The sequence below is a fragment of the Malania oleifera genome, chromosome 9 (assembly GCF_029873635.1).
Source record: "Malania oleifera isolate guangnan ecotype guangnan chromosome 9, ASM2987363v1, whole genome shotgun sequence".
In the NCBI taxonomy this organism is placed as follows: Eukaryota; Viridiplantae; Streptophyta; class Magnoliopsida; order Santalales; family Ximeniaceae; genus Malania; species Malania oleifera.
In genome coordinates, this window is record NC_080425.1 from 74167179 (window position 1) to 74178864 (window position 11686).

The 11686-nt window shown below is 35.7% G+C and overlaps 1 protein-coding gene across 1 annotated transcript; it reads left to right on the forward strand.

Moving 5' to 3' along the window:
• Positions 1 to 314: 314 nt before the first annotated feature.
• Positions 315 to 8759, forward strand: LOC131164146 (silicon efflux transporter LSI2-like). Its single transcript, XM_058121133.1, has 4 exons — positions 315 to 529; positions 698 to 1909; positions 2031 to 2220; positions 8332 to 8759. The coding sequence occupies exons 2-4, from the start codon at positions 728 to 730 to the stop codon at positions 8592 to 8594; spliced, it is 1635 nt and encodes a 544-aa protein (XP_057977116.1). The 5' UTR covers positions 315 to 529; positions 698 to 727; the 3' UTR covers positions 8595 to 8759.
• The last annotated feature ends 2927 nt before the right edge of the window (positions 8760 to 11686 follow it).

Sequence of the window (11686 nt, forward strand, 5' to 3'; positions counted from 1 at the left end):
TAATAGAAAAGAAAAACCCTATTTCCGTGACCAAACTGTACTTTGATTTTGTTATTAAGAAGCTATGATCTTTCAGTTCAATCAGCAAGAAGAAGAGTACCTATTAAAATAGATACAAATGCGAAGGCATTGATTTATTTATGTACCCATTAGAATTGGAGATAAGGCTAGACAGTTGTCCTCTGTTTTCAGCTTGACCTTATGTGCATGTGCACTGTTTCTTCATCACTGCTTTAGTGTCCTGTTGTTGTTGACTTGGGTTTGCAACTCTCTGGGTAGTTTTCAGATAGGCCTTTTTCGCCATTGATATTTTCAACCATGGAAGTGGAAAATCTCAGAAAAGCTTAGTGCGGTTTCCTGATAAAGGGGGATTCCATAGATGTAATAGGCTTTGAGGATTGTCTTCTCTGTTTTCAGCTTTAAACCATTCTCAGTTTCTCCGAGGTTATTTCACTCATTTCCTTGTTTATTTTTTCCTTTTGCTTCTGTACCGTGAATTGTAAGCATAATTGGTTTAGCACAGGAATTGGTAAGTCTCATCAAGTGTCACTTTGCAACCTTCATTTTTTTTATTTTTTTTTGTTAAGCTGAATGATTTGGCAATTGCAAATCATTGCAAATATACAATACATACATCTAAGTGGTTATAAATAATAGGATTATCACTCACTTGAGGCATCTCAATTTTTATTAGCAGTAAGGGTTTTAAGCACTTAGAGCTGCAGAAATGGCCTTGGCCCCTATAGAAAAAGTGGCACTGGGTTCAATAGCCTTTGCCCTGTTCTGGGTTTTGGCTGTTTTCCCCGCAGTTCCTTTCCTGCCCATTGGGAGGACTGCAGGGTCCCTGCTTGGGGCCATGCTCATGGTCATCTTTAAGGTCATAACCCCAGAGGAAGCTTACTCTGCCATTGACCTCTCCATTCTTGGCCTTCTCTTTGGAACCATGGTGGTCAGCATCTATCTTGAAAGTGCAGACATGTTCAAGTACTTGGGCAAGGTTCTCTCATGGAAGAGTATGGGCCCAAAGGACTTGCTCTGCAGAATCTGTTTGGTCTCTGCCATTTCCAGTGCTCTGTTCACAAACGACACTAGCTGCGTTGTTCTGACTGAGTTTGTCCTAAAAATTGCGAGGCAAAACAACATTCCACCCCATCCTTTTCTTCTAGCTTTGGCCTCCAGTGCAAACATTGGGTCCTCTGCAACCCCAATTGGCAATCCTCAAAATCTAGTGATTGCCATTCAGGGGAAAATCTCTTTTGGGGAATTCTTGCTGGGAATTTTCCCTGCCATGCTTGTGGGTGCTCTTGTCAATGCTCTGCTTCTCCTCTGCATGTACTGGGGGACCTTGTCTGTCAGCCAGGACGAGGCAAATGCTCTGGCTGAAGTTATTTCGGAGGAAGATGCGAATGCCCACCGGTTCTCTCCCGCCACCATGTTGCATCTCCCTTCCCCGAATTATCAAGAGCCGAACTCAATTCCGCAAACTATGAGTCTCCAGCTCTCCCCAGACTTAAAGGGCAATATAGGTCACACAGAGACTACTCTCAGAAACAGAAATGACTCAATTGAGATCAATATGCTGATTGGAGCTCATGATCAGGCCACTGGGAATTCAAATCCTTCCAATGGAAAATCTTCCAAAGCAAAGAGTGGATTGAATGGGAGTACGGAGATGATGGAGAGTGGCGCTGAAGATAAAACTTCAGAACAGTACTCTGTGGCAGGGAAGAAGACTGAGTCATGGTTTAAGGGAAGGGAGAAGCTTGCATGGAAGACTTGTGTTTACCTTGTTACAATTGGAATGCTGGTCGCTTTGCTCGTGGGCTTGAACATGTCATGGACTGCTCTCAGTGCAGCTCTTTTCCTTGTTGTCCTTGATTTTAAGGATGCCAGGCCCTGCCTTGACAAGGTAATTGATTTTCTGCAATTTTAATGAAGACCCAATTGATTATTTGATGGATTTCATCTTAGCTGATGCCTGTTTAATTAATGATTTAACGACCATTTAATCTGAATTGTTGGTTAAGCAGGTTTCCTACTCTCTCTTAATCTTCTTCTGTGGAATGTTTATTACGGTGGATGGGTTCAATAAAACAGGGATACCAAGCACACTGTGGAACTTGACAGAGCCCTATGCCCGGATTAATCATGCTGTGGGAGTTGCAGTGCTCACCGTTGTCATCCTTGTGCTCTCAAATGTCGTTTCAAATGTTCCCACCGGTAAAAACTACATCGCTTTTTCTTTAATACATCGCTTTTTCTTTAATCAGCAATAAATACAGTGGTTTTGGTGGCTCCAATTCACAAGGGTGGTTCACTTTCAACCCACTAGAAAACCCTAAAAGTTGTGATTAGATGGGGTGGCTCTTATTCACAAGGGCGGTTCACTTTCAATCCACTAGAAAACCCTAAAAGTTGTGATTAGATGGATATGGCTTTAGGCATTAGATCTAGATTTGTATATGCTTTGTCCAAATTCACACAAATTCAAGTACAAAATTTTAAAGTTTAATCAGTCAAATATAAAATAAAGGGTTTCAAATCTACGAGAGGGGGTCGTATTTGGGTATTGTCTGGTCATTTGAATTGGGACATAAATATTAGATAGTGTTTAGGAGTACGGATTTTTTGTTGGGAATTAACAACAAATTCCTGAAACCTGTAACAAACAAAATAGAGAAAAAATACATGCCAAAGAAAAATTAATCACACGCACAAAACAGTTTTGACAATTTTGCCTACGTCTATAAAGTTGCAGAGATTTCACTATTATCAGGAAGAAAATACAGAGAGTGCGACGATACAATACTCTCTCTCTCTCTCTCTCTCTCTCTCTCTCTCTCTCTCTCTCGTTCTCTTATGAAGTGTGACGACTTAACCTAATCACCCAAAAAATAATTGCTTTATATGCTGCGCACAGGGTTCCGAATCGTCTCCAAAACGGGCTCAAAAAATTTTCCCGGGAGCGTTGCCTTTGGACCCCCACGAGTACGGCTTGGGCCTTACGGCCCAATCCTTCGCTCTATGAACTAAAGCTTAGGATAGAAATCTCTCATTAAAGAAAAGTCGGATCATCATTCAGATCGAACGCAATTAAGCTCCACAAAGCCCAATAAATCTCCCACTTGGAGACTAGTTCATATTACCAATATTAACCGCAATCCTCCCTCGAAATGAACAATCCCTTGTCCCTACAATTCATCCTCCCGTCCTTAAGCTAGAAGACCGACTAAAGCTGCACACAGCTTTAGCTTCTCAATAGTGACACCCTTAGTCAACATGTTTGCCGGGTTCTTAGATCCACAGATCTTTTCAAGTATTACCGACTTATCTTTAACAAGGTAACAAATGAAATGGTATTTTGTCTGTATATGCTTCGACTTTGAATGAAAAGCCAAATTTTTAGCAAGAAAAATTGCACTCTGACTGTCACTGTATAGAATGTCCATCTTCTGCTTCTTACCCAATTCGTCTAAGAAATCATGTAGCCAAATCATCTCCTTTCCAACTTCAGTTGCTACAACATACTCAGCTTCTGTAGTAGACAAAGTAATAATCTTTTGTAGATTTGAAGCCCAAGATATAGTTGTACCACTCAGAGTAAATACAAACCCAATAGTACTCTTTCTACTATCATTATCACCAACAAAATCAGCGTCTGCATAACCCTGCAATTTCAAACTTGCACCTGTGAAGCAAAGAAATGTATTTGATGAACCTTTCAAATATCTCAAAATCCACTTGACTACCTTCCAATGCTGCTTTCTTGGCCCACTCATGAATATGCTCACAACTCCCACTACATGTGCAATGTATAACCTTGTACACACCATAGCATACATCAAACTGCCAATAGCTAAGGCATAGGGCACCTTACTCATATGGTCCCTTTCTTTTTCTATTTTCGATAACTGTTCTTTGCTTAGTTTGAAATGACTACCCAAGGGTGTGCTCACTAGTTTAGCTTCATTCATGTTGAACCTGCTGAGAATTTTCTTCACATACTCTGACTATGAAAGCTTCAATGTACCATTAGCCCTGTCTCTAATGATTCTCATTCCAAGGATTTGCTTTGCAGCTCCCAAATCCTTCATTGCAAACTGTTTTGACAATTGCTTCTTCATATTATTAATCTCCTCAATGTTAGACCCTGCAATGAGCATATCATCTACATATAACAGTAAAATGATGTAAAAATTGTCAAAGAACTTAACATAACAACAGTGATTAGTTTCACATCTCTTGAATCCAATTTTATGCATAAAACTGTCAAATTTCTTATACCACTGTCTTGGACCTTGTTTTAGACCATACAAGCTCTTTCTCAATTTGTAGACTAAATTCTCTTGTCCCCGGACAATGAACCCTTCTAGCTAAACCATGTAAATGTCTTCCTCTAAGTCACCATAAAGAATGTCGTTTTCACATCTAATTGCTCAAGATGTAGATTTTCTACAGCCACCATTCCCAGTACCAGTCTAATTGTCGACATCTTCACAACTGGAGAAAATATTTCTGTGAAGTCAATGCCCCCTTTCTGCTGGAACCCTTTGACAACTAATCTGGCTTTGTAACGCTTGCTACCATCATGTTCATTCTTTATTCTATATACCCACTTATTGTGCAAAGTCTTCTTCCCTACTGGCAATTCAGTCAGTTCCCATGTCTGATTCCCCAACAAGGAATCCATCTCATCCTTCATGGCTAATTCCCACTTGCTTGAATTTTCATCCTGCAAAACTTCATCATAACACTTTGACTCACCACCATCAGTCAACGAGAGATAATTTAGAGCAGGTGAATAACGCCGTGGAGGTAATGGTCATGGAAGATCTACGGACCGAAGCTACAAGTGTACTCTAATTTACCTGTGATTCTACATTCTCCTTATCCTCTTCACCCCTTTCTTGGACAATACTTTCAGTCAACTCATCTAAGTTAACAAACTCAGATTTCTTCTATTCCATCTCTATGACATCTGACACTACAATTGACCTGTCCTTGTACATAACTTGTTCATTAAATATTATATTTCTACTTCTGATGATTTTCCTATTTTGTTCATCTCAAAAATGATAGCCAAATTTCTCATCACCATAGCCAATGAAAAACATATGTTAGACTTTACATCAAGTTTACTATGAGCATCAAAATCAATATGAACATAAGAAACACAACCAAAAACTTTTAAGTGAGAAAACTTTACCTCTTTATCACTCCAAACCTCTTCAAGAAGTCTGAACTCCATGGGAACCTAAGGTCCTCGATTTATCAAGTAAGCTGCAGTACTAACAGCATCAGCCTAGAAAATTTTTGATAGTCCAGCATGTAACCTCATACTCCTAGCATGCTCATTGAGAGTTATGTTCATGCGCTCAGCCACACCATTTTGCTGTGGTATCCTAGGAATGGTATTTTCCATTCTGATTCCATGTGCAGCACAATACTCTTTGAACCCTTCATCTATGTACTCTCCTCCATTATTTGACCTCAAATACTTTACTTTCAAACTTGTCTCTGTCTCAACCATAGTCTTCCACTTCTTAAAAGTTTCAAATACATCAAATTTATTTTTCAAAAAATAAATCCATACCTTTTTGGTTGAGTCATCAATGAAAGTAACGTAATACCTTGAACCTCCAAGGGATGCAATGGGAGAAGGCCCCACAAATCTGTGTGCACTAACTCCAATTTTTTAGCTTTCGGTGTCCTACCAGTTTTCAAGAAACTCACCCTTTTTTGCTTTCCTAAGATGCAGCTTTTACACAAGTCAAAATCAACAGACTTCAATTCTAGTAGTTTCCCTTTTGACAGCAGCATCTTCATCCCTTTCTCACTTATGTGACCAAGTCTGCGGTACCATAAGCTTGTATCAGTACTTGCTTCAGCAACTGCAATTGTGTCTTGTGGACTCGAGGTCATGTATAGAATACCATATTTCTTTCCACGATCTAATACTCTGGCTCCTTTTGTAACCTTCCAAGTGCCACCAGCAAATAACATTGCACGCCCTTCATCATCAAGTTGTCTGATAGAAATCAAATTCCTTCTCAGGTCAGGAATATGATGTACCTTCTCCAGTAACCAAACAGACCCATTAGGCAATGACATTCGAACGTTTCCCATACCCACAACATCCAAGGTTGTACCATCAGTTAAATACACCTTACCAAAATCTCCTGCTACATAGTTCTGTATGATTTCATGGTGTGAAGTGGTATGAAACGAAGCTCCTGAGTCCAAATCCCAATCATCAAGTGGACTATCTACTGCAAGAAGTAATGCATCTTGTACCTCTTCTGTTACAGTATTAGCAGAATCATCCTCATTCTTCTTCTTAAGACTTTTGCATTGTCTCCTAAAGTGGCTCATTTTCCCACAATTCCAACATTGTCCTTTTTGGCTAGATCTAGATTTACTTATGTTCCGATTATAATTTCTAGATTTTGATTTGCCCCGGTCTAAATTTCGGTCATTACCTCTGTCTCTTGTCTCAAGGTTTAGGGAAAATCCAGATCCTGAGGTTTCACCCACACCTCTTCTGCGAATCTCCTTAGCCAGAATTAAATCTCGTATATATCATTGTACTTCAGTTTTTCTTTTCCAGTAGAGTTGCTTACTGTCATCCTTATTATCTCCCAACTGTTTGGCACCGAAACCAAAATGATCATTGCATGAATCTCATCATCAAAATCAATTTCTACAAATGATAATTGATTTGTGAGAGTGTTAAATTCATTCAGATTTTGTGCTACTAATGCATTCTCTGCCATCTTCAAATTAAACAGTTTCTTCATCAAATGTACCTTATTATTTGCTGACGGTTTTTCATACATACCAAAAAAATCCTTCATTAGATCTGTCGTAGTCTTTTTCTTCACAACGTTGTGTGCAACAAACCTAGACAGAGTTAATCTGATAACTCCCAGTACCTGTCTATCAAGAAGAGTCCATTCATCGTCCTTCATAGTAGCAGGTTTTTCTCCTAGAAGCGGCAGATGCAACTTCTTCCCATAAAGACAATCCTCGATCTGCATCCTCCAGAATCCAAAGTCTGTGTCATCAAACTTTTCTATTTCATACGCCTTTCCTGCTTCCTCAGCCATTGCTCCGACTCAAACCTAACCCTAGGCTCTGATACCAGTTGTTGGGAATTAACAACAAATTCTCGAAACCTATGAGAAACAAAATAAAGAAAGAATACACGCCCAAAAAAAATAATTAATCACATGCACAAGACAATATTTAAGTGGTTCGGCAATTTTGCCTACGTCTATGAAGTTGTAGGGATTTCACTATCATCAGGAAGAAAATACAGAGAGTGCAGTGGTACAATACTCTCTCTCTCTCTCTCACGAAGCGTGACGACTTAACCTAATTACCCAAAAAAACAATCGTTTTTTATGCTACGCAGAAGGTTCCGAATAGGCTACAAAACGGGCCCAAAAAATTTTCCCAAGGGCGTTGCCCTCAAACCCCCACAAGTACGGCTTGGGCTTTACTGCCCAATCCTTCACTCCATGAACTAAGTCTTAAAATAGAAATTTCTCATTAAAGAAAAGTCGGGTCATCATCCAAATCAAACGCAACTAAACTCCACAAACCCCAACATTTTTCAGAATAAAATTTAGGTCTTCTTAGAGGATCAACATGGTCTTTTAATCATACCTTCCCGTTTCCTCCCATTTGAGTCCCCACTAGTAAGGCCCATGTATAGTTCGAGGGCAACCAGTATTTGAGGTTACTTCATAGGATGGGGACGCTTAATTGAAGGACCATGTTGGAATTCTAGGAAAATTTAATTTTTTTCGGGTTTAGAGCTCTATATTTTAATTTATATGAATTTGAAAAAAAAATAATATTATTTTATATTATATTTGATCTTAATACACAAAAATTTAAATTTAAAATTTTTCAAAATTCATGTTCTAGATGTAAGATAAGAGTTTTGAGGATTTCACATACACATGTAAATGGGATAGAAAAAAGATTTTACTATGATAAACAAACACGCAAAATAATAAGAAATCCCCATAAATAAATAAATAAATAAGCAACAAAAAGGACTTAATACAAGAAAAGCTAAAAAATAAGTCAATATAACCAAACATGTCACGTTGGCTATTGTGAAAGGTCGTATTAACCAAGGTTAGGCAATTTTGTTAATAATATAATAAAAATTTTCACATCGATTTTTAAGACGCATGTATAGGCATATTATTGAACCATATACATTATAATTTAGGCTTTAGCTGTTAAATGATTTGTGAAAAATTGGTGCTTTGCACATGGTTAAAATTAACGAGTTTGGGGGGTGTAAACTTGTGATAGTTCTGCTGCTGGGAGCAAGAGTGGCAGCATCGGCGGCGGCCATATCTTGGAGGGAGGAGAAGAAGGCGTGGCTGGTCTTGGCATGGGCGAGCACCGTCGCCGGAAACCTGTCGTTGTTGGGGTCGGCGGCGAACCTGATAGTGTGCGAGCAGGCACGTCGAGCCAAGTCTGGGTACACTCTCTCCTTCTGGAGCCATCTCAAGTTTGGTCTCCCCTCAACAATTATAGTCACAGCCATTGGCTTAACCCTCATCAGAGGTTAATCTGTAATGATGGCTAGTTTTATCTTTTGTGCAATTGAACTGAATCGAACCCAAAAGATAATACCATCTGTACAAATAAGAAGTTTATAAAACTCTTTTACCCCGAATTAGGGTACTCAAAAAGTATTTGGAATAAAAACTCTGCTATTATTGTCATGATTTAAATTCTGAACGGATAAAATAAATTATATTGCATTTGAGGGCATGAACTTTAGACTTTGAATTTGAACTTTGATCCATTTAGACAAATTTCAATATAATTTTATATATATTTTTATCCAAATTGACATACAAATTCAAATTTAAAGTCTCCCTAAACATGAGATTATCCAATTAATAGATAAATGATAAATAATTGGAATAAAAGTTTTCCACAGCCGCTATTCCTCATCTAAAAAATGTTGAATTATTAAAGATAGAAACATAAATTAAACTTATAACATATATATATGTTAATTAGGAACCAGCGTGTTTTACTTACTCGCTTATAAACTTATTAATTGGTACTCATTGAACTCATTCAATAATAACTTGAACTCATTAACCTGCTTTGCAGTCATACTGTAACTATATATATATTTTTTATTTTTTTGATAACTTGGAACATTTGTGTAGTTTGGTAATTTCGGTTAATTAACCAAATTAATCAAAAAAATTTGATTGAAAAATCTCATTAGTCGAACCAATCGAAATTTCATGTTTAACCGAACTCAAACTTATTGAACCAAATTTTGGTTAAATCAGTTAATCGATTTTAACTGATTTAATATTTTCGTGTATATAAAATATAGATTTTAATATATATATATATATATATATATAATATAAATAATATATATAATTTTAATATACATAGTATATAAAACATAAATAAAATTTTAGTATATATATATAATTATTTATTATTAATTTATAATATTCGATTAATTCAGTTAATCGAATTAACTGAACTCAAAAATCGAACCGAAAATAGAAAAATAAAATTTAACAAAAATAAAAATTGAACCGAATTGAATAAATTTTTAATCGAACCGAATCGATAGAATTTCTTCAATTAATTCAGTTTTAACCGAATTATACTCAGCCTTACTTGGAACTCCAACTTGGACAATCCCTTCGGATCTATCCAAGCTATACCAAACTAAGGGATAAAATTATTGTATAACTGTTATTATATATAAATTATTAGGTAAATTATTATAAATTAGGTTTACCACATAATCAATAAGCTAAGTCAATAAAGCGGTTAGAGCACAAAACTAAATTATAACTAACTTCATGTTCAAAACAAATAAAAAAATTGATGAATTGTCATTGTTTCTTAGTGAATGAGTGTATGAATAAGGTGGTAGAGCCCATTTATCTCATGATTTTCCATTACTGTGATTGGGCTTTGCTTTGTGGTTGTTGGGCTTGGGCCTGAAAATAGGCTTTCCCATTAGGCAGATCTATTTTGTCCCCTTCCTTTGGCCATGCATGGAACTAACGACAATAAGAAAAATGCTGGTTTTGGATGTTTTGATTAAGAAAAAAAAAAATACAATAAAGGAATATAATATTTGAACCGTTTAATTAAATATTTGGATGCCTAGTTTGTAAAATAAAATGAAATAATAGTTAAAAAATAAAAATTAAATAAATAAAATGTGAAAATTATAAAAGAAATGTGAACCTTCACTTGAGAGGATGAAATTCGGACGTTAAATTCGAATTTAAGTAGATTAAGATAGAATATAACAGAAAATTGTATTGATTTTTTTTTGTATTTACATGAATCTAAATCCATACATTGAAGATTCATATTCTTAGATACTACCAAAAGGAATTCTATAATATATATATATATATATATATATATATATATAATTAATATGTATTTCTTGCATAACTATGAAACTATTAATTTACTTGAGCAAAATAATTTATTTTTTATTTTAAAAAAAAATTAATATTTTTGTAAAAAAATTAGGAAATAATTTTTTCATTGCTTTCTAGGTTAACTATCAAAAATGTTAGAAAATATGAAAGTGCAAAATGATAAGTTTGTCCTTTTACTATTAACTGAAATCAATTTTAGTCCATATATTTTGATTTAGTGCAATTAAATATTTATGAATTATTTATGAATGGGAGGGTGGAAATTAAAGAAATGCCTTTTTACAACTAATACTTTTTGAATTTTTTTTAAAGGCTAGGTTGCAAACAACTAATTGTTATAAAATTTATAATATCATTTCAATATTTTATGTATTTGAGTGAGATTGCCTAACATTGTTAGATTTAATTACTAGGGCAAATATAATTAAATGAAATCAGTAAATACAACTTTTAAATTATACTAACTAAAATTTTTGGGATTAAAATAGATTTCACTAATATTGCATCGACTAATAATTTCACTCTATTTGAAAAACTGAAAATGAAAAAACAAAGGGTGTATAATAACTTGTGCAATGGGAATTTTATTTATTTATTTGGTGGATATATAGATTCTCAAAAATGGTGTCATCAATCTCTTGGCTGAGTAATATGGAAAGATGTTGACCATGTAAGGATAGCTTCATCTTCAACTTTATGAGGTGCATTTTATGAGATAAAAAAAAAAAAAAATTATGGCTCGGAACTCCAATTTAGACAAACCATTTAGACCCACTTAGATAACACCAAACTAAGAGAATGAAAATATTATCGCCTGCCTATTGATGTATCAAACCTTTTTTTGAGATAGAGTTGTGAGCTTTTATGGGACAAGATCGACAATATATATCATCAGAGTTGTTCAAAACCATAACATTATGTGTTATTTCATAAAAATCATTTTGGTGCTTATAATTTGAAACTCTTATGTGTTAAGTAATCCATATCCCACCGTCAATCTAGAAGCCCGCTAAAGTTGAAGCCACAAATTCAGAAGCCCACTGGACTTGACTGAGTGGCTGCTGCAGCTATTGTTGATATGAAAATTAGGTGGCTGTATTTTGTTGACGGAGAAGGAAATTGGCTGCTCCCATTGTCCTATAAATATGAGATTGCATTTGTTTGATATTCAATTGGTTGGTCAAACCAAGATCAACCAGTGAGGAGATAAAAAT